Source organism: Gadus chalcogrammus, chromosome 7 (genome assembly GCF_026213295.1).
Source record: "Gadus chalcogrammus isolate NIFS_2021 chromosome 7, NIFS_Gcha_1.0, whole genome shotgun sequence".
In the NCBI taxonomy this organism is placed as follows: domain Eukaryota; kingdom Metazoa; phylum Chordata; class Actinopteri; order Gadiformes; family Gadidae; genus Gadus; species Gadus chalcogrammus.
The window spans coordinates 15506915-15530493 of record NC_079418.1 but is presented as its reverse complement, the minus strand read 5'-3'; the positions used below and the strand labels follow the sequence as shown (position 1 = coordinate 15530493).

General features: G+C 44.2%; 2 protein-coding genes across 3 annotated transcripts in view; both read right to left on the bottom strand.

Annotated features, from left to right (window-relative positions):
* The window catches only part of ltbp3 (latent transforming growth factor beta binding protein 3), a 40127-nt gene extending 27452 nt beyond the window's left edge, over window positions 1–12675 (bottom strand). The window contains exon 1 of one of the 2 annotated variants that reach the window (XM_056594181.1): window positions 12006–12675. In XM_056594181.1, coding sequence (XP_056450156.1) covers window positions 12006–12246 — 241 coding nt within the window. In that variant the 5' untranslated portion in view covers window positions 12247–12675. The remainder of the gene's footprint in view (window positions 1–12005) is intronic. The other variant, XM_056594182.1, reaches the window with a different exon arrangement.
* Window positions 12676–15930: 3255 nt separating this feature from the next.
* si:ch1073-224n8.1 (zinc finger protein 697) lies at window positions 15931–21709 on the bottom strand. Its single transcript, XM_056595257.1, has 2 exons — window positions 20495–21709; window positions 15931–20292 (listed from the first exon to the last, which is right to left on the bottom strand). Exons 1-2 carry the CDS (start codon window positions 21192–21194, stop codon window positions 19343–19345), a joined length of 1650 nt encoding a protein of 549 aa, XP_056451232.1. The 5' UTR covers window positions 21195–21709; the 3' UTR covers window positions 15931–19342.
* Window positions 21710–23579: the final 1870 nt, after the last annotated feature.

Sequence of the window (23579 nt, the reverse complement as noted above, 5' to 3'; positions counted from 1 at the left end):
GACGTCTATTCCAGAAACTCACGATGTGCGGCCGACTGGCCGTTTGATAAAAGTGACAGTAAAGTGACGATTACAGGGTTTGGGAATTCCTTTGTTACAAAGTGAGGCTGAGAAAGGTAAAAATACCAAGCTAGTGGAAAGCGGTTTTTTTTAAGGTTCATTGTCTCTACTGAAGAGACAGGTTTTCAAAAAGATGAATACTTTCCATGCTTTCCAGTTTGAGACCAGGTTTCCAAAACCCGGCTCAGGGTTACATGGCAGTTTGGACCGGGGATAGAAGGAGGGTTTCCTCTCTACATGTAAACACACCGATAAGACGTTCTGGGTGGTTCCAAAGACGGCTACTGCTTAACGCACCGTCTCGGAGACCACGCCGTTGCAAAGCTGGGATTTGGGAATGCGATTGGCTAATACACGGTTGTCATAGCGACGGTTGATACACGGTTGTCATGGTGACAGCTATCACAGTTTGAGAGGGGCTTCCCCCGGCACATCGGAGGAAGTGAACTACAGCTTCCGACGACACCGCCGCCGCCGCCGCCATCTGGCCTAGTGCAGACGCCGGGGAACCCAGGGGTCACAGCACACTCCACCGTGCACTCGCTCTCTGAAACCATGCGCTTTTCTAAAAACAATCCCGTAATTATACAGGCTCTTAATTGCTGTGTCACGGTAGACATCTCATCGCTGCGGCCGTCAACCTTTCAGACACCAGTCCATCATGGCCACGCATGCACCCACGAGGTGTCATTTATACTGTACACTGTATCTTGAAATTTAATTTTAATTTATTTTAGTTCTTACATGTTTTTGCAATCTTCCTATTGAAAATAAATCCTTCCTTTGAGTGTAAAAAAGAAGCCAAGCAAACAATTGTAACCGTAATTATTTTACATAGTAGTTATGTTAGCTAGTAACTATGAGTAGATGGTGCTTGTGTGTGTGTGTGTGTGTGTGTGTGTGTGTGTGTGTGTGTGTGTGTGTGTGTGTGTGTGTGTGTGTGTGTGTGTGTGTGTGTTGGCATGCGCTCGTACGTGTGTGTGTGCAGGTCCATACATGTGTTGGTGTGTATGTGTGTGTGTGTTTGTTGATGTGTTGATGATACTATAGTTAGACGGTGGTGAGATAAGGGGACTGACGCAGTGTTGAGCTCATGGTAGCCAAAAGCTCTTGGGAAAATCCTCCCTGAAATGAAGAGTGATTTTTAACCTTCAGGGTTGATCTTCCCTTTAACAACTCCATTAACCCAATCCTCTGTAATTCTTTGCAGAAAGTTTTCACAGTTATGGCTGAAAATCAAATTGTGATAATGTGAATTTTCCAACTATGAGAGTGAGCCTGTATATCTTCATTGACCAGGTGCATTCCTTACACTCGGGCCGGTGTGTCATTAAAAGTGTTAGGCAGGTTGGGTTCGCCTGGTGGTATGTGCAGCCAACAAAGTTGGCTGGTCGTTGGCTGGTTGTGGTTTGTGAGGTTTATTTGTATTTATTAAGTTCCATACTAAAAAATGTCCATTGAATCTGAGCCAATTCAAATGAATTCATAACTGCCAGCAACTGCATATCTGTCTGCCTTTCTGTCTGCGTGTGCCTTCCTGTCTCCCTTGCTGTCTGTCATTTGTCTGTGCACCTGTCTGTCTGCATGCTTATCTGTCTGTCTGTCTGTCTGTCTACATATTTGTCTTTCTGTTTGTGCCTGCATGTCAATCAGACCGTCTGTCATTGTCTATTTCTAACCAATCCACTGAAGCCCTCTTGGTCATGATTCAGCAGTGATGGGTTCTGGTCGGGATCAGGAGGTCCGACCAACGGGACCTCAGGGAGACGTGGGTGGGAGACAGAGAGGGAGAGAGTTCCAAACGTCTAAAAACAGAAAGAGTTCCTTCCTGGTAACGTCATGTTTCAATTCAAATCAAATTCGATCCGTGCGTCAGATGAGCGGTGAGAGCGTGGGTCGTAGTGGAGCGCTCCGGCGGCGAGCTCTCCTGCGGTAGGCTGAGACACAGAGCAGGAGCAGTTGGTGCCATGCTGGCCAAGTTGAAAGGTATCTCAACAATGTTAAGAGGACACATTACAACATATAAATGTTCACTGAGACAGTATGCAGAGAGAGAGAGAGAGAGAGAGAGAGAGAGAGAGAGAGAGAGAGAGAGAGAGAGAGTCTAGACAGGGGAGGCAGAGAGTGAGTGAGTGAGAGTTAGGGAGACAGAGACGGGGACACAGAGTGCAAGAGAGAGGTTGCTTTGAAATATCAGATGTCAAGTGAGTACAAAAGGGGGAGTGAGAGAGAGTGAGAACAAGACAACGGTACAGCAAGAATGTAAAAGCAGCAGGAAGCACAGTTTCCCTGGCGGGCGCATTGAGCCATGATATGTCCATAAACACACTGTAGCAGGGACGGAAACTCACTGAAAACAAACAAAACCTATTCCAGGGGGGCAAAATACCGTTTATCTGAATGAAGGAGAGGAGAAATACAGTGGTTGTCCGTAGCCTGAGCCGTGACCACCTGCCTGCATCTGTCTGTCTGTCTGTCTGTCTTTCTGTCTCTCTGACTGTCTGTCTATCACGTCTCCCCCAGCAGCGCACCGCTCAGCGCTCAGCCACAGCTGCCCCCGCCCAGCTCAAACATTCCCCTGTACAAAAAACAACAAATTATAGCTCTTAGGGCTCAAGTTCAAACGCCTCACAGCACACTGGGTGGAGAGAGAAGTGTTTGGGAAGTTTGCTTTCACTAAATACTGGAGGGCAAAAAAAAAGGAAAAGATCTTCCAAATCCAGTTGACATAACACCTTTTGGATTTTGTTTGACGGCGAGGCGGCCTAGTTCCTGGTATCCTTGTTGATTTAAGCAGCTCTGAATGTACAAATAATGTAAGAATAAGTAATTAGTCCTTCCGGTGAGACGAGGGTTCTTCCTCCAGCTAACGCCATCATAAAGTCGTCTCCCTGACTGCCTGCATCTCCCTGGCTGCCAGGCCCCCTTCAGGGCCCCAATCAGAGAGCAGAGAGGGGCGGGACCAGCCTCTGTGACGGAGGAGAGATAGGCGTCTGTGACGCGCGGAGTGGCAGTGGGTGGAAAGTGCTATTATTTTCATATTTCGTGACGCGCTTCCATTTACGGTCCAACGCAGCAAGCAAACCGCGGGCCCAAATACGCCCACGGCCCGCTAAGGCCTGTGGGCTGGGAGCGGACCACATGGGAGAATACGGGGCCCATGAAGTGGCTCAGAGGCTTACAGAGCTGCCAGGCGTTTGGGACTGAATGACATAACAAGTGGTGGCCCTCAAAGAAAAAGTAAAAAAAATAAAAAAAATAAAAGTATTACAAACTTGCAGGTCCCTTTTCCCGAAATATGCTCCCCAAACGGCCTTATGCTGCCTGGCTTCCCCCTCAGCAACACACGGTGGACTAGTTTAGGGGGTTGAGTCGATTGACCGCAGTAATGGTGCCCAAACAATGATGGCTTCGCCAGCCAGAGTTAACAATGCTCCCAGAACACCCATGATTAAAGGAGCGTCAAGCACTGACGTCTCAGTGTTTGTGCTGTACAGGACGTACGCACACAGAGCCGTGGTGAGGGTGTACACCCCCTGACCGAAAAGGGTCCCGGGATTAAATCCTGAATGTCTGAGCCTTGAGCCAGATGAATGACCCCTACCTGCTCCTCTTAATGAATTCTGTCTGTGTTGTTTATTTGGATGAAAGCATTTGCTATATTAAAAAAGTTATTGGATGTGTTCAAGGCCAGAATAGTGAAGTCGTTTTAGTCTTGGAATCCCAACCAAAAGGTACTGGGTTTGATCCCCAATGTATGCACATTTTCCCTTCGAGAACTCTATTAGGCCAAACATCTGTAATCCTTTACTGAATGTTTTCACAGTCATAGCTGAAAATCAAATAGTGATCATGTGAATTTTCCAACCCTGAGAGTGAGCCTGTATATCATCATTGACCGGGTGCATTCCTCACGCTCAGGTCGGTTTGTTATTGAAAGTGTTACGTGAAACCAACAAAGTATGTCTTTGGCTGGTTGATGTTTTGGAAGGTTACTGGTTTGGAATTGTGGTCGTTTTCCTTTCCTATTTCCATGCAAAAAATATAAATTGAGCCAATTAAAATGAATAAATGATATAAACTGCTTTATCGCTGTGTCTACCTGCCGCTCTACCTTGGTGTCTTGTTTTTTTTTCTACTTGTATTTGAATCTCTCTGTCTGGCCTGTCTGCCTGCCTATCAGTCTATGTTTGTCCCTGCTTGTCTGTCAGTAAGTCTGTCATTGTTTAGGGAGATTTGAGCTCCTCCTATCCCCTACTGGTACCTAAAGTACCTGAAGTTAACTCACATTGCTCTGCATGAAAACATCTGCTGTTTGACTTAAATGAAATAAAAGCGAAATACAAAAATGCATGGATAGTGTGTAAAAATAGAAACAATAACTCAAATAACCGACAAACCCGTCACTGAGTCCAAGGGATCCAAAGTTAAGTGCTTGTTGCGTGTGAGCTTTTTTATTTGACATGTCAATGAAAAATGCATTGCGGTTTCCATAGCCGTGGGTTAGTCCACCTCCACCCCCCCTTGTGGCAATGGCATGGTTGTTTTTGGAGCGAGCGGGAGAGAGACAGATAGAGAGAGAGAGACCGAGACAGGGACAGAGAGAGCGAAAGAGAGAAAGAATTACAGAATGAAAGACAGAGCAAAAGAGAGCGAAAGAGAGTGAGACAGAGAGGTTGGGAGAGAGAGCGAATCAGAGTGAGAGAGAAAGTCAGGATCTTGGCAGAGACGTGCATGATGTCATCTAATGACCGTCTGCTGAAGCTGAGAGGTTTAGGGAAGGAGGAGGAGACCTCTAGGGAGACCAGGTATAGAGATCGCTGACAGTGATTTTGCAGGATTGTGACGGACACCTCACCAGGGTATGGCCTGGCCCCGCCCCACCACCCATTGAACCAATCACACAACTTGAACTTGCCCAGAAGACAAACCTTGACTCTTCTGGGTAATTTCAAGTGGTGTTTATAGGAACCAAACGGAGGCCCCTAGGGTTAAGAGAGCGCTGACAGTTGTGCTATCCAGGAGTTATGTGACAATACCTCCCGGTCTATCTTATTCCCCCCCCCACCATCATAAACCCCACTGAGACTTGACCAGAGCTTCACCTTTGACCCCTAAAGCTACATCTTCCGCCTCCTGAACAAGTAGATTAGGAAGTCCAAGATTCTAGCTCTGGTCACGTCGAGCTTCTGTTTATTAGGGCTCTTTATTATTAACTCGTGGAAATTTGTCTTTGGCTTTAGAGATACATTGACTTATAGCTGTAAAAATCACAGACATACACACACCCAAAAACTTCCCCATGGATTATAATACAGGAGATAATGTAAATAAATAAGAAAGCGGACCTGCAATAATAAACCGTTGGGAGTGCTAATAATAAACAATTATTAACCAAAGGCGTGGTGAATAGTGGGGAATAGCCCCTGAGTTTGAAGGTCGAGGGGGCTATTTCCCACTATACACAGAGCCCACTATTCAAGGAGCCTGTTAATTGTTTTAGTATATCACACGTGAACACTCCAAAAATAATCAAGATAACACTTTTGCCGGGATTTAATTGTTTTTATTAGCGTGACGAGACGACCGTCACGCGCGCTCCCCACAATATCCAGAGTTTGTGATCTCTATCATGGGATATTGCCCAATATCCCGAGATAGCGAACCAATCAAATTGCGCCATCTTAGGAGGTTAACGTTTAGCATATACTAGTAACAATTATTACGCATCATAGATAGACATCATGAAGACCAGTCACTAATAGCTAATAAAGGTAATTTGTTAAGAAGGATTATACGACAGAGAGCAGGCGTAGCTTTAAGCTAGAATCCCCTGGCCCAATAAACTCAACCTGAACTCACCCATAGCAGAGGTTCTGCTCCAACCGAGTTGTGTTTATGGATACAGGCCATAAACACCATCCCTGGCCCGTTGTCGGATGGAGCCTCAACAGAACCCTGTGACCCCCAGTCCATGAGCCGGGACAGGGTTTAGAATGAGTGGGAAAATAAGAAAACCTTGGGAAGGGCGAGAGGTAAGAAGGAAAGGACCCCTGCTCCAGGATGGTGTTCCCGGATGCCTTGAAATGCAGTTGGTTCCTTATGGTTCGCAGTGAAAAGAGGACTTACATTAAAGAAAATCTGTATTCTCACAATAAACAAAACTTTGTCACAGATTTGAAGGTACTTGAGTAAAAATGCTCAAAAAACTCAAGTACATTCAACCATAATGGTTGTAGTGTACAGTGTACATAATTCCCTAGAGAAACAATCCAACCATAGACCTCCAGGCCTCAAACCATAGACCTCCAGGTATCAAACCATAGACCTCGATGCCTCAAACCATAGTCCGCCAGGCCTCAAACCAAAGACCTCCATGCCTCATACCATAGACCTCAATGCCTTAAAGATGACATATTATGGTGTTTTCCCAACAAGTAAACATAGTATTTGAGTTCCCGAAAACACGTTTTTTGAAGCTGTTTGCTGGAAATAGCTTTTATGAAAAAAAGGATCTCGCCTACCGCTATTCCCCTCTGTTTCAGTCCCTTCAGAATGCGCTGTTTCTGGTGTCTGTAGCTTTAATGCAAATGAGCTGCTGCCCATTGACCAATGAGCTGTCGGACTGAACCACAGCACGGAGGAGAAGGGATTGTTGCCGTTTGCGGACTCCTGGAGCTCATTAACTATATAATATAATAATAATAATATTATGTATGGGTATTTATATAATATTATATCTAATATTAGGGTCAAAAGCTAAGTGCGCCTCGGATGATATTATGAATCATAAAGACTGCGTCTTTATACGTCTGGTACTTCCACAACAAGTAAAGACTCGTAAAGTCTGGGCTGGGCTGGGCTGCCGGACTGCCGCCGTGCTACCCACGCAGGAGCTGCCGGACTACCGCCGAAGCGGGCGGGGGTAGCTCGGTGGCAGTCCGGCAGCCCAGCTCCGGGAGTACAATCCCTTTCTCCTCCATGTCTCCTCCTCCGGACTGTCGCCGAAGCTTCCGCGGCAGTCCGGCAGCTCCGGCGGCAGATAAAGGGATTGTTCTCCCGGAGCTGAGCTTCAGCCGAGTTCCCTCCGCCGGAGCTGCTCGTCCGCTGGTCCACAAAATCGTATCTATGCTCTGATTGGAGGGGAGTGGGGAAGTGTGAGGTAATATTCAACTGTGCCCCCTTCCTACATAAGAGGGGGCGCCGAAAGCGACTCGCTCGTCTGGTAACTGTAGGCGGGGTACTTTAAGAAATGAATATTTCGCTCAAAAAATCATGTACAGACTTTTTTCAAAGGTTGTGTGCGTGTGTTTTCCCAGGAAAAGTGTTGTTTTCATAATATGTCCCCTTTAAGCCATAGACCGCCAGGCCTCAAACCCTAGGCCTCCACATACAGACTCCTAACCAGTGAGTAGGCTGCAGACCTGCGCGTCATCGTTGCAAATCGGTAAGCACTTGCATTCCACGGTGGAAACTTGAAATAACAACTCAGTTTCTCCATGGTTTTTGGGTTAAAGATAGGAGAGAGGACTGTTTGTGTAAGGTTGAAATAGATTGCAAAAACGTTCAACCGCCAGCAACACATACACAAACAAACACAAAGACACACACCCACACATACGTACAAACATAGTATTCCCTCATTGTCACCTCAGGAAGACCTGTAATTGGTGCTTTGCGTTGGGCTGTGTTTAGTTTACCAATCCAAAAGAAGTGAATTCCGGGACTACATCCATCTGTATCTAGATGTGCTGGCTTTTCAAAAGTGTCTCAATCAATATAGAATTAATTTAGCAACGCAGGTTGTGAAATGATAAATTATTTGTCTGATTGAAACCTAACTGATAGTACTCTAAATTAAACCATATATCACAGTATCACTGTCGTTTACGTAGAATGCATGCAGCAGCAAGGTCTTAGTCTGTAGCTATATGTATGGTATTAACATTTCACCACTTCGAATTAACACAATATATGTCCCTCTCTTACTGAGAACCAGGAGCCGGGAGAGAGGAGTTTTGGGGGAGAAGGAAGTGAGTACTAGGGGGATAGAGAGATTGTGTTGGAAAGTAGTGAGTATGTGTGTGTTGGGGAGAGAGAGTGAGGGGCGGAGAGCGAGGAGGGGGCTTGGAAAGGTAAGGCAAACCCTCTTCCTAAACGTAGGAAAACAAACCCTGCTCCTCTCTGAGTGATCCTAACCGAGGGGAAACCAAAACCAAATTACTCACAGGTCAAAGGGTGGCCACATCACTCAGCTGGGGCAGGAAAACCTGGTATATCCAAGCCCTTCCATGTTTGGGAGCATGGGCAATTTGTTTCTCAACCTTCAGTCCTAACTTAAGTTTAGTGCATTTTCCGACTATGGTACAGTCCTGAAAGGGCATATGTGGGGTTAAGGATAGTGTTGTGGCTATGGCAATCAACAATTTCCAGCCAAACGGTGGCGTGTTCGATCCTCCAGTGTCCGGAGCCTAACTCCCGGACTACTTCAGCAAGACGCCCCAACCCCTACCATCCAGCGCTCTATAATGACCTCGATCCGAATTCAATGTAAGTCTCCAAGTCTCCTAAATACCTCACTTCTAATAAATGGGGACATTTGGTCAACAATAACCTTTTCTCAAACAGACACAGGTGACCATTGAACAAAAGATGTTAGAGGTTGTGGAATTTGCTCAGGAGGCCTAACAGCTAGTCCTGGTTTGGTGGGGATTGAACCCAGGACCTTTGGGTTGGGATTCCAGAACAGAACAGTCGAGAGACCAGCACACATGTTGCAGCTGGGTCCTCCAGGGAGACATGGTAAGAGGTGGAGCTGTGATGGTGCTCAGCAGCCGAGGTGAGAGGACCACTAGCATGTGTCTTTAGAAGGAGGAGATGCTGATGTCACCAACGCTGAGATGAGTGCTCTTGCCCGAACGGGCACAAACGCTAAATTCTGTGGGAAAAGCTAGGGGTATACCATTCTCCAGAGAGAGCAATTGGTTAATCGCTTCTAGTTGCACAACTCTTGAACTGTAATGAATACTTATTCCACGTGTAAATGATTATGTCTCCTCAACAATAGGGAATGTACAGCCCAATCTGTGATGCATGCTTTCACCTTTTGGTTTCTCTCACCCTGTATCTGTCTCTGATCTATCTTCAACCATGGGACAGGAGAGGGAAATGAAAGGAAGAGAGGGAGAAAGAGAAGGCCAAATGTGGTATTGATTCAGGTCTAGAACATGCGCCAATTCCTCAAGCCCTGCTGTTATTCATGCTTGATCTCTGGTCAGTGGGTAGTCCAAACTGTAGTCAGAGGTACAGTATATAGTACTGTCTAAGGCAGCTTGACGCACCATATGTAGTATTGACGTGTCTGCAGTCTGTTTACAGTTTGTAGTACAGTCCATTTTGTTCACAGTCTGTGTTACAGTATTTAGTATCTGCAGTCATTCCGTTTACACTCTTTGCTCTCTTTAGTGTGTAGTTAAGTCTGTATAGTAACAGTCTGTAACTATTACAGTTTGAAGTTTATTCTATATTTTGTTTACACGTAAAGATAGTAGACTGTAGTGCAGTGTGTTCTATATAAACTACAATGTAGTCTTCATGCATTCTACACTGCAGTACAACATGTAAGTTGTACCGATCTGAAGTGCATTATGTATTACGTAGTACATCCTGTAGTACAATCTGACAATCCGTTGCAGAATGTGGTAAAGCGGAGATCTGGAGAAGAATGTTCCGTTTCATAATTTTCTGTTTGGTCATGATGTTTGACTCTCACATCCAAACAGAATCCACCCAGCCTTGAGTTAAACAGCCATACCTGTTCTGCCTCACAGAGCACAAACTCACTTGGAATTTCTCAAAGGATCTTGTTATGAATAAATTGAAATTGGCATCTCTGTGGCTTCCCTGGCTGATCTGAGGGAAGCTGAGTGGATCTCCAATGTAGTGCAATAGTGCAATACACCAACACAACCCAGTATTAATGGAGTTACATACATCACACTTTTAATCGTCTCCCCCGGGACAGTTGTTTAATGAAGCATAACAGATCCTGTGGTAAAAGTAACTAATTGGGAAACTATGATGTATGGTAATGTATTGTATGATCCACAATGATCCAGATTCTTGCCTGGTAGGCGCTTTGTGTTGTGTTCAAGGTCAGAAGGACAGTTGGCATACACCTTGCCCAGGTGGCCTGGAATTCCACCCACTGCTATTCTAAAAATCCCTTTCCATTACTGAGGATTAGGGAATTACTGGGTTATAAACTAATCCAAAAACGTTAACAATGAGAACCTTTTCTTTCTTTCGCTTAGACGACTCACGGCTACTACGGCCGATGCTTCTAACCGCATGCTACGACATTAACAACTACAGCTTCCAGACTGTGGGTTGTTTGAAATATAGCCCCGCCGTGCCAGTTGTTGCACATATGGGTGCTGTGACGCAACAGACCTAATTAAACATCTCAGTCATGAACCTTTTGATTTCATATTAGATAAATATAGACCAGATGACCAGACAAGTAGTTCCCTCTGACCGTTCCTGTCGTCTTCTCTCAATCCCCAAATAAGGTAATGGTCACGGCCATTTTAACAGACGGGTGAGAAAATTCCACCAGTCCACGCAACATTCCAAAGCAGACGGAAAAAGACCCCATCTCGCTCCTGCTACACCATGGCCCTCTTTCTCTCGCTCGCACTCTCTCTCGAAACTGGTGCCCACTTTTTAGAGTTGAGTCACTCAAGGCCTTTCTGAGACTGCCTGCATCGCACCCTAGATAGACCTCAGATGTTGATTGAAAAAATAAAAAAATAAAAAGGGGTTTGATCTGCAGAATTGATGGAAAGCAACGTGAGGTATTCTGAGAATTCACTAGAAGTTTGTCTTTGGAAGATGTTTGCACAGGAGTTAAACAAATGTACACTGAAGAAGGAGAGAGGAGAGAGCAGAAAAGGAGCCAGGGGAGGTAGCTATCGACAGCTCCAGGTGTCAACTGTATAGCTCCTAGCGACCTTCCTTCCACTAATATACACCAACAGATTTGATACTACAGCTACTGGATGTGGGCTTCTTCATTTGTGTTGTCCAGGCCTACTTAAACCACGCAGCACAGCAAAAAGCATCTGATTGGACGATCAAAAATAAGTGCTGTGGCTAACTAACGTTTGTGCCTGCTGTAGCTGAAGTCATCAATAACGCCTGTAACTCAATAATATCACCTAACAAATAGTTATGTTACACTATAGTGCTGAGCTCTAAAAAATCATTGAAAATATGTATTGTAGTTATGTGATCAGTACTAAGCATAATGGATGTCCGTTGTGATTCCAACATGGAGATTAACAGCAATGTTTTCCTACATTCAACTCCATGTTAATATGTAATAGGAATAATATCAATGTGCCTCCAGTCCAGACACAAGGGCTTCAATACCTACAGCAATGTATGTTGTGTTTAATTAGTGTGCGTTTTGTTCAATTGTTTTCGTAGAAACTGTGGGAGTGAGAAGGTGTCAATGTCTTGCCAGTTGTTCTGAACCACGGCCTAATCTCTGGCCAAGCAGACTCTGTGGAGGCGCTACAGTAATATCCAAGGGTACAGCTATTTAAATCCTTCTCACTGATCTCAGCATGAGATTGCTATTTATTCCACATACTTCTGGGTCTAATACTGATAATAAGGGGACAGGGGGAGGGAGGGGAGTTGGTGGGGGGGGGGCCATTGCCACGAAAAGCATAATCAGCAAGGCATTCAAAACAGGCCTTTCTCTTCCATATGGTTTATATTGAAGAGAAGGCATCTGACCCGCTGATGAAGTTAAAGGCTATACTCTACTAGAAACACATGGTCTAGGACAGGTTCACGAATATTGAATATCCCATTAGCCTCAATCCTTGGCCTAAATTGTTCATGAAACTATTGTTAAGTATGACTCAATGACTCACCGACGGTGAACCCTGGCCCCGTGAGCGTGTCTCCCGCCCGTCCATTCTCTCCTATGAGTGTGGTGTTGCTGCCTTGCTCGCAGGTATCCTGGCAGTGGCCGTTAGCGTAACAGATCCGTTTGCAAATGAGCGGTGCGATGACCACCTTGAAGCGCTCCCGTGTGGAGGAGCGCTCGGTGCACCACACCAGCTTGTGGACGATCAGCCAGACGAGCAGCAGACGGGGGATCAGATTGGGCATTCTGGCATCTTTCACCGCCACCGTCCACGCAGAGAAGTCGGCCCGTCCGCTGGGTTAAACCGAGCTGCAGGTTGAGACCCAGCGAAGCGTTATGCTATGCTTGCCTGTGTTTGATTCGATTTATTCCGTTTTTCCTGGGACGGCCGTCCGTGACATACGTCCCATAAAGCGAAAATTTCTGGAAGAAAAAAACCTCATCCCTTTTATGAAAAATAAATAACTGTTCTCGCGTACTTAGTTAATACCTTTGGTCTCAGCGAAAAGTTCGACATCTTGGTTGGTTAGTTTTGGGTTACCCGGTTACCAAGGGGGTTGAAAAGTTATTTCAAGTGAGTGATCTTCTTCTGGTAGCCTGCGTGCTGGCCCTCTGTTCCATGGGATAGCTTTGAGTGTGCGTATGAGAGGTTAAAGAAAGAAGGGAGGAGAGAGGACTCTTGGTGAGCCAATCCTCGCTGGAGAAAGCTGGCAGCAGGCCAGGCAGTACAGGAGCTAACCGCTGTTTTCACCCCAAACCCCCTGTCTAGAAAACGATAACGGCCCGGGGTAGCGTGTGGGTGTTAATAGGACAGGACTGCATCATCTTAAATTAAATGCCAAATCTTCTCAAAGTAAGTGACTTGACTATGTTTTGGGGAGAGAAAAACAAGATGTGCTACTTTGGAAATAATAGGTGAGAGAGAGAGAGAGAGAGAGAGAGAGAGAGAGAGAGAGAGAGAGAGAGAGAGAGAGAGAGAGAGAGAGAGAGAGAGAGAGAGAGAGAGAGAGAGAGAGAGAGAGAGAGAGAGAGAGAGAGATGCAACGGTTAGTGTTTGGTCCCAGTGAGAAGAATAACAGAGAGAAAAAGAGAGGTTATCTATTTTTACCCTTTATAGTACCTTGTTTTTCTTCATTTGCCTAATTGTTAGACTGCTTTGGCAATGACATGGTTTTACTTGACACGCCAAGAAAGCTATTCTCCTTCTTTTACAGAGAGAGCAAAATAGAGAGAAAGAGAGAGAGGGGGGGGGTAGAGAGGTGTGGGGAGAAAGGGATAAGATTGAGTGTGGTTGAGTCACTTCCTCTCTTAAAAAAAGGGAGAATGTTTACTTGAGGTCACTAAGGAGGTGACTGCATGGAGTTCACATACAACATTTCCATCTGCCACCATTTGCACATACACAGACAAACACACGCGCATAACGCACACACACCACACACACACACACACACACACACACACACACACACACACACACACACACACACACACACACACACACACACACACACACACACACACACACACACACACACACACACACATAAGCACATACACAGACACACACTTAAACACACAAACACACATTCTATATGTTAAATGGAAATTGGCCATTTCCTGCATTTTCTACTTTAGGATGGATAATCGTTAATAAAAACCTGAGGCTCAACATTGAAGGATAATTTGTATAACTGCACAAAGCCACTGGATCAAGACATAGGACTATAAAAACAATTTTATATTGTCAGTTACAGTAATATTGGTTCACTATCCACTTTGTTATTTTATTACAAAATGAATATTCACAGATACCTGGGGAGACTTACATATGTTATAAAGAGATAAAGAACTGGATCTATAACTATATAGTGTTAGATATTTAAGCCTGCCAAGTCTTATATTCTATAAGTATTGTTTTACAATCTTATATTGTCGATGGCAAAATCCCACATTATAGCAGAGGATGGTTTCGATCCATCGACCTCTGGGTTATGGGCCCAGCACGCTTCCGCTGCGCCACTCTGCTCGATACACGTGCTTAGACAACGGTCTTACTAGTACTTTCCTCCTATATAGAAATGCATGTATAAACACATGTATGAAATAAATATTCACAGATACCTAGGAACACCTACATATTTATAAAGAGATGGAGAGGTATAACTATATATAACTAACTGACTATAAAGTCAGTTATGTAACCCTGCCAAGTCTTATACTATGTAAGTATTGTCTTACACTGTATATGGCAAAAGACCAAGTCATAGCAGAGGATGGTTTCGATCCATCGACCTCTGGGTTATGGGCCCAGCACGCTTCCGCTGCGCCACTCTGCTCGGTAAAAATACCTAGACAACGGTCTTTTTCCTACTTTCCTCCTATATAGAAATGCATGTATAAACACATGTATAAAATAAATATTCACAGATACCTAGGAACACCTACATATTTATAAAGAGATGGAGAGGTATAACTATATATAACTAACTGACTATAGAGTCAGTTATGTAACCCTGCCAAGTCTTATACTATGTAAGTATTGTCTTACACTGTATATGGCAAAAGACCAAGTTATAGCAGAGGATGGTTTCGATCCATCGACCTCTGGGTTATGGGCCCAGCACGCTTCCGCTGCGCCACTCTGCTAGACGGAAGGAACGAGGTTGTCTATCTTAATCTATGTCTCATTGCATACTGCCCCTTGTATAAAGTCATGTTAAGAATGTCTCAGGTTGGCGCACTGTGTTTTTACCTTTGCGGCACTCCAAGAACTCGAGAGCATGGTTGTTCTCGCTATTTTATCCCCCCAGGGTACAACAGCACGGAATGGAGACCGAGAGCTTCTCTGCGGCTCAACACCGCCACCGTCATCTGAGAGGACGACAATCCGTTGTTGGGGGAACGTCAATACAGAAAACGAGGTTCTGAAACTTTGTTTGGATGCTTAAGTTAACCTTTGTATTCCTCTGGTAGCCTGTTGTTTTGTTTAGCCGAAAAGTTAATCGCGGAAAGAAAATTGTTCTGTCGTTTTCTTAAACCGTTAAAAGAAGACCTTCCAGGCCATTTAGGTCTTATAATAGATCTAACTATACCCTGTTCGTCATCTCTCAGAACTGACAATGCAAAGCATGTGATTTTGTGAAATATGTACTCTATCCCGTAGCAGAGTGGCGCAGCGGAAGCGTGCTGGGCCCATAACCCAGAGGTCGATGGATCGAAACCATCCTCTGCTATAAGTTCTTATTTTGCCTTCTACAATAGGCCTATACGATTGTACGACAATATTTAAACAACTTTAGACTTGGCAGGCCACATAACTGACTTTATACTCAGATTGTTTGATATTTAGATTAAATTCTGCATCTCCTTATAACATATATAGGTGTTCCCAGGTATCTGTGCATCCATTTTGTAATGAAATAACGTGGATAGTGAATAAACATACAATGCAAATTAGTTGTCATAGTCCTATGTCTAGATCCAGTGGCTTTGTGCAGTCTCACAAATTACTGTACTATTAATATTAATCAGCTTGTGTATCTCGAGAGCTCCAGAGCAGAGTGGCGCAGCGGAAGCGTGCTGGGCCCATAACCCAGAGGTCGATGGATCGAAACCATCCTCTGCTAACACATGGTTTTTAACTTGCTCAAACACTGTACAATAACTGGTAATAACCCTCATTCATATTATTAGAGGCCTAATGTGTTGAAACTACGCTTCAAAGTAAACCCTCCATTTCCTCATCCAAATTTGGTTATCATTAATTAACTAACAGTTTACACATTCATTTCAGCGCTCATAGTCGATTGACATTATAAACCATCCTTATTACTGTACTATTAATATTATTCAGCTTGTGTATCTCGAGAGCTCCAGAGCAGAGTGGCGCAGCGGAAGCGTGCTGGGCCCATAACCCAGAGGTCGATGGATCGAAACCATCCTCTGCTAACACATGGTTTTTAACTTGCTCAAACACTGTACAATAACTGGTAATAACCCTCATTCATATTATTAGAGGCCTAATGTGTTGAAACTACGCTTCAAAGTAAACCCTCCATTTCCTCATCCAAATTTGGTTATCATTAATTAACTAACAGTTTACACATTCATTTCAGCGCTCATAGTCGATTGACATTATAAACCATCCTTATGTTATAATTTTGTCTCATTGACATGGGTTATACCGGAGGCAGGCATTGCAATGCCATTGGCCCGGCTTCATGCAATAATGAACTTCAATACAAACGTTCACATTGATACTTGATTCGCTAAGTCTTTCAGTTTAATTATACGTAATAAAGAAGGAAGATGTTGCAGTACTATGAGCGCCTATGTTATGTTAGTTTGCATTCATGGTATACGTCAGCTTTTGCTCTTTTTTTTTCTTTATTTTGACACGTCAGTTTTACTTCTACCATAAGAGCTTTAATATAGATTTGGCGCTCTGGTTTTTTAATTTTGAAGTTACAAATGTATAAACATCAGAACTACGCAAAGCAGTCCCAGTTGCCAAAAGTATAAGGCATTGCCCTGAATGCCCTCCCAAATCATAATTCAAATGTCCCGTAGCCCAGAGCATATACAAACCTTTACAACGTGAAAACATTCATTTAAAAGGAAAGGTAATCTGATATTAAATAATTGCTAAATTCTATAATTTTCACACACCCAATTCAACTGTCCAAAACTCAAGAGTAATGGATCAAAACCATAATATGTTCTTAAATTGTACTTATATTGATTATTTGTGTGTCACAAATTGTGCAGATTTCTAACTTTACCACAATTTACAAACATATACCTTTAATCTTAACACCATCTTCATTTGTGTCAGTCAGTTATTATCTAGCTGTTGATAGCCAAGAAAGGTTACCAGAACCAACACATACAAACCTTAAGTAAAAGGCATTGAACAGGCCAGTTTTTACAGAAGACTGAGAAAGTCAGGGTGGACATGCAGGCCTTAGCCAGGTTATAAACCAATGAAACATGACTGAAAGCCATGGATTTGGAAAGCCTTACTCACAAATAATCATACATTAAGTGCTTAGATAGTTATATATATATATATATATATAGTAGGTATTTCCCTTGCAGATGTTAAACAGTTGTTAAACAAAAGTACAGTATATCATTGACTTATAAAATTCTTATTAAGAAGAAAAAAAGGGCACAGAAATGTATAAACAAATGCCCTTTAATATACAACATTTAGGCAAAAGGGTTGACTTATATGGGAAAATATTTGGAGCACAGAGGCATGAAAAATTCATTCAGTAAACACCAGATTCAGGACTGAAATAGATCACTTTAAAGTAAATTCATGCAAAGCTCCCCAGAATGTGCTTGAACCAAAAAGAAGTTAAGTTAGTTAAGAGGGGGTAAGGACAACCGTGGCAAAGTTCCTAGTATAGAGACATGTTTCATAGTTGAACCCATATAAAAAAGGGCACACACTAGTAAATGTATGTACATATTGTTCTCATTTAAACAATTACATTAAGCTCATTAAAGTAGCGTGTATAATGGTAGATCTATATCTCAGAGAGGCAGAGAGAAATGTTCCTTTGCTGCTTGTTCTGATGCCCAAAAGCTTTGCCATTGGAAAGAAGATAAAGGAGATTACATATTTACAGTACAGTCGTAGACCAATGGGCAATACTTGGGCTAAGGGGGACAGGGTGTTGTAAGTCACATTCTTATGTACAGAGTCAGCTCACCTAGAGTTGGTGCCATGGGAATGATTAGACATGCATGCGCCAATGCGGCTCGGCTAATGGCCGCAACTTTGGAGGGTTAAAATCTTAGAAACATTGAGCCATTCAATGTCTTGAATATGAAATACTGGTTTTAAAAAAAAAAAAAGAAAGGAATGCCATTCGTTAATACATGGTTATTAAATACAGAAAAATGGTAAAACAGAGTTTTGTAGCGTTAGCCTGTGATGAAAAATGGACTTGTCCCCTCACCACAGTGCGGCAGATTACAAACTTGTGGCACAACCTAAAGTTTCACAAATAATTTCTAGGATGGTCGGTCATTTTGACTCAACATAACCGACAATCCTTTCCATCCGTCAACATTTTTGACAGATGGAATTTAAGACCAGTTGTGTCAGATTGACATTTTGAGGCAGACAGAATAAAGCTGTAGGTCGAGCAGGGGCAGTGAATTCAGCGTAATTTCACAGGGTCCATCTCAACACCGAATCCGAGCTGACCAAAAAGGACCACCATCCATCAGTCAAATTAACTAGTGTCAATGGATGGCAACAATTCGTTTTTATTTCTCTGAATACAGCATGTTGATGCCACACATCTTATTCAATTCAATTCAAAGTGTTTGTCATATGCACAAAAGAGATGTTCTCAGTTGTACAATGAAATTCTACCTTTATTTCCACAGTCTGAATGCCAAGATTTTTTTTACAAGATAGATAGAAGAAATAATACATTTGCCCTTATCCACACCAATGAACAGTCCCCATCACATTCTGTAGCAGAAGCCTTTGAATGCGCAGATCTTTAAAATATAAAGGATGAGGCTAACAGATGAGGGCATAATGCATCAACACTGAAGAAAGGCTGTGCTTCCCGCAAACACGCCAACAGGCTATACTCGGGCCACACCTTGATAAAGGCTTGTGGAAACTTAAAAGTTGATAAGGTCATATTACATCCGTCAATCCATCCATCCTGTGTGTCAAACCTCCCCATCACACCTTGGCTCCCAGGCCAACCAGGGAGAGACATCCAACCAGCTGCCCCCAGTGCAGCTCCCCTCACTGGCTGAGGGTCATGCCTATGCACCTGCTACTATCATTGATGGCATATCTCTGCTCTGCCACTAAAACATTGACCCAACAGCAGTTGCTTTCGATGCTCACACACACACACACACACACACACACACACACACACACACACACACACACACACACACACACACACACACACACACACACACACACACACACACACACACACACACACACACACACACACACACACACACACACGACGTGGCCATGAGAACAGCTACTTCAAACTGTTGGCTCTCGAACAAAACACAAAGAGCATATTCAGAACTACGTTCACATCTACAATACAAAATGAAAAAGGCAAACGCAAATGGACTACCCTGATAAAAGAACACTCCAAAACTGGGGTTAGATGAGCCAGAATGTGGGACTCGAGAGAATCAAAACTCTTCCATGATGGCCAGGTTTGTAAAAACAATAGGAAGACAATTTGAACGATATTTTAGTTTTGTCACTAGATGGAGCATACGTTTTTTTTGTAGCTTCGGAGGGGGTGGGTGGGGGGGTGGAGCGTGGCTCTAAACACAGTCCACCACTGAGGTCTCGTCCTCCTCCCCGCCCCACTCGCCAAACCTCATCTGGGGGGAGGGGGCGGCGGGGTGCAGGCTGTTGATGTCGTCCATTGCGTCGGGGTCCACCTCCTCGGCGGGGCCCATGGCCAGGTGCCCCGCCTCCTCGCGGTGGGTGCGCACGTGCTTGCGCAGCGCGGCCGGCTCCTTGAAGGTGCGGTTGCAGAAGGGGCAGCAGCACGGCCGCTCGCCGGTGTGGATCAGCTGGTGGTGCTTCAGGTGCTGCAGGCGGCTCAGGCGCTTGCCACAGATGGCGCACACGTACGGCTTCTCGCCCGTGTGCGTGCGCCGGTGCTTGCGCAGGCCGTCCAGGTGGCGGAAGCTGTTGCCGCACTCAGAGCACGAGTAGGGCTTTTCGCCCGTGTGGATGCGCAGGTGGGTCTTGAGCGCGCCCGACTCGCGGAAGCGCCGGCCGCACACGCCGCACGGGTACGGCTTCTCGCCCGTGTGGATGCGGATGTGCTTCTTCAGGCTGGAGATCAGGCGGAACGTCTTGCCGCACTCCAGGCAGTGGTGGGGGCGGTCGGCGGAGACCTCCACCGTCAGGTCGGGCGCAGAGGGGCCGGCGTTGTCATCCGCCCGGGCCGGGGACAGACCGTCCACCCTGCCGGGGACAGTCCTTACGGCGGCCTTCTGTACGTCCAGCGTGCCCTGATTCTGGGGGACCGTGCGGGGTCTCACAGGCCGCGGGTGACGAAGAGGGTAGGTGAAGGACCGCTGGGAGCCCCCGTCCTCTCCCTGGCCATAGCCAAGGTCACCAACGTTGTGGCCAGATGCCTCTCCGTCGTCCCCGGTCAACCCCTGGTCCTTCCTGGAAGACTGGCCGTTGCCTGGGGTCAAACCTTGCTCCTCTTTGATCTCAAACCCGGAACCGCTGCCTCGCTGGGACTGCCGTTCATCTGGGGATGTAAACGAGGTCAACTTCAGAGCCTTAAACAGGCATGCTGGTAAATAGAACTAAAGAAGCTCCTCAATAATAACATCAGATACAATACAAAGCCTGTATTTATTAATAAATATATATTTTTTAATCGTATGTGGATGCATGTAGACAAAGGCCATGAGTCATTGTATAATTCATGAATGAATTATATAATTTACCTTGTCTATTTGAATCGTTGATCATGTGGGCCGTGTTGGTGTAGGCGTCCAGTGAGTGGTTTGTCACAGATCCATCGGGTTGGATTGACAGCTGGCACATCTTATAGTCATCTCGTGGTTCGAAACCGTGGAGTGAGTCGTCCACGGAGCCACCTAGACCCAAGTCCACGCCGGAACCGTTCACGTTCCGAGAGTTCTGGTGATCTCGGTCCATTCCCGTATTCATAGACGTCAAGGAAGACAGCGACGGTGCGAAAACAGACTGAGTTTGAGAGCCCGGGTAAGATATCTGAAGTTGATCAATCAGTTTCTGAGCACTGCACAAACATTCCTGCAGTGTCTTCAGTTCTCGCTCGGACACTTCCAGGCGAACCTTTAGTCTCTCGTTTTCCTGCTCCTTGTTGTACAACTCTTGTTGTGTCTCGTTTAAAACGAGGACTACCTCGCCAAGAACAGTGTCCACTGCGGCAGACATGGCATTTTGAATAGTGGGGGCCAGGCGTGATTTTAGGGATGTGACAGTCATGTTGCCCTGCGAACCGTACCCAGTCTTGTCCACTTTCCGATCGTAGCAAGACTCCGACCCGGTCCGATTGGGGACGTTGATGATGCTTTGTTTTCGGTTTCCACTGTTAACCACACTACTACTAGACGCAGATGAATCCATTCCACCGGCATAACCTCCTCTTCTGGAAGTCATGGTGATATTTCGGTTATTATTTGCAGGCTAACGTTAGCAGGTTTTTGCGCTTACGCCGTATAGTTTCCTAGCGTACTACTACTCTACAACGATCTCGTTATGGCCGCGGAAATGCTTCAGCGGGTGTGCAGGGAGGGAGAAAAACACGTATTTTTATCCGCATTTAATTCATGGGTTGTCACATTCAATTTTAAAACGACGTCGGTCAACTTTACGATGCAGGGAGTTGATCGTCGCAGGGCCCTGGCTAGGCCTGGCTAGCAAACACTAGCCTTCTGGTAAACAACTAGGTAACACGCACCAAAACTGAGGCTAATTTTAACACTAAGTTCATTTATACACACTTTCACTGTGATCATTAAGGTCCCAGTAATGTGTAATAATATGTAGAAACGTGTTAAGTGTTTGAAAGCATAACGCTCGTCCTACCGCGGGTGATCGATACTCTTGTGCTTCTCGCGGATCTGGGCTGTTCGTATTTCTTGATTGGCTGACAGACAGTGTTGCCAGATTGCAACACTGCCTGGATGCAGAGCGCCTCAGCAAAGGTCGTCAGATTGGGCGGGAAATCTGGCCAATCTGGCAACACTGCTGACAGGTCGGTTTCTGTCGCACAAAAATGACGATGGTTTAAAAGGGGCGTGTTTACTTTTTTCTTTATTAAAGTTTATTCATTCGTTTATTCAATGGTTGTGAATGTATGTTTTTTCTCCATTTTAAGCTATGTCAATATCTTCTCAATGCACCCTTTTTGAACAAACTTGGAATAATATTATTTGTGTTGTGCTTGCAATGCTCTTTAAATAGGCCTATTCTGATTTTATGCCTTACGACCTACTGGAATAAATCATTATATTTAGGAAATTAGGCTATTAACTTTATAACTGATGAAGTGGTGCCCTAAACAAATCACACATGCATGCTGAGTCAATACTGCCTTGCGCTCCTTCCACTCCCAAAGGTAATTCTTACTAAGTGCTACACTTTAATGACACATTACAGTTATTGACTACTTGTTCCAGACGCTTCCTGTTTACTGGACGGTGATTTTCAAAGTGTAGGTCGGTACCATATAGGGGCCACCAGAGGACGCTGAAGGAGCCTATTGTAAAATCATTGTATTCTTTTTTTTTACAGATAAAAGAAAATTATGTGCTCAGATATCCTTATATAAGAAAGCTAATATATATAATAAATAGTATCAAAGATTTTACATGCTATGGATAATCAATGTTTGTTTGATGAGGGGAAGAAGTTGAAACTGCTTAGTCCGTTCATAAGTATAAAGGATAAAAAATAGCATGTTTTTATAGATAGACAATATGCTTGCAGGTGTGTGTGTGTGTGTGTGTGTGTGTGTGTGTGTGTGTGTGTGTGTGTGTGTGTGTGTGTGTGTGTGTGTGTGTGTGTGTGTGTGTGTGTGTGTGTGTGTGTGTGTGTGTGTGTGTGTGTGGACTGGTGACTTGGGTGTTTGACTCCCAGCTGTGCAGTTCGGTTTCGATCCCCAATGTCCGAAGCCTAGTCTGCAGGAATCGTTGAGCTAGTAAATCCTACCTCACTCTACCTTGATAAAATGGATCTTTAATTTATTTGTTATCACTGTAAGTCTTGTTTGGATAAAAAAACATCTGCTACAAATACATGTAAACATATATACGAAAGCATTGGTAAGTAAATCAAATGTTTGAGTCTCGACTATGGACAAACAAGAAGCTAGGTCAGAATACCTGAGGCACACCATCGGGTTCCAAAGTCCAGCAGCCTCAAGCGGATGTTATCAGTGGTCACACTGGTACGTCATCTGCATGAATCAATCCCGTATTTAGAGGAAGTTTCGGTGATGGCATTTGAATGCTGAAAATGTTACAAATAAATAGACCTACGTGCTACGTACAAGCTTAAAGGCTGAATCATTTGTGGTTAAATCATTGCTGATGTTATCATTTAAAGGGTTTCAAGTGCATACCTCTTGACTGTGGCTTGATTGGGTCATTTATTTAAGTTTCCACTATGCAAGACTTGTGAAGAAATACAAAGAAGCGATACGGTAGATTCATTAACTACGTATACAACAGTAAAACAATTGAGCATCAATTCAGAACTGAAATCAGTGTTTTATTTTATTATTTTTAATGATGTGCCACTTCTATTGAAAATGATCATCAATAGTCCTTTATTTTTTCTTAATAAGTTGGTATACTCTTTATTTTCAGGGATATCATTTTTGGTTGGTTAATTTGATTCACAGATTTAAAAGTTTTTTTATTCTTTTGACGTTATCATATTTGATATCAATTTTAATTATACTAGGCCTATTCAAATGTAACTATAGCATGATGGATACCATATCATGCTATAATTAGCCATCTGCCTTATATATGGCTC

Excerpts from the sequence above, each read along its gene's own strand:
- si:ch1073-224n8.1 (XM_056595257.1), bottom strand. The coding sequence starts at position 21,194 with ATGACTTCCAGAAGAGGAGGTTATGCCGGTGGAATGGATTCATCTGCG. Across the intron at positions 20,293-20,494 it reads CAACGATTCAAATAGACAAG|ATGAACGGCAGTCCCAGCGA; the intron begins GTAAATTATATA and ends TTACATCCCCAG.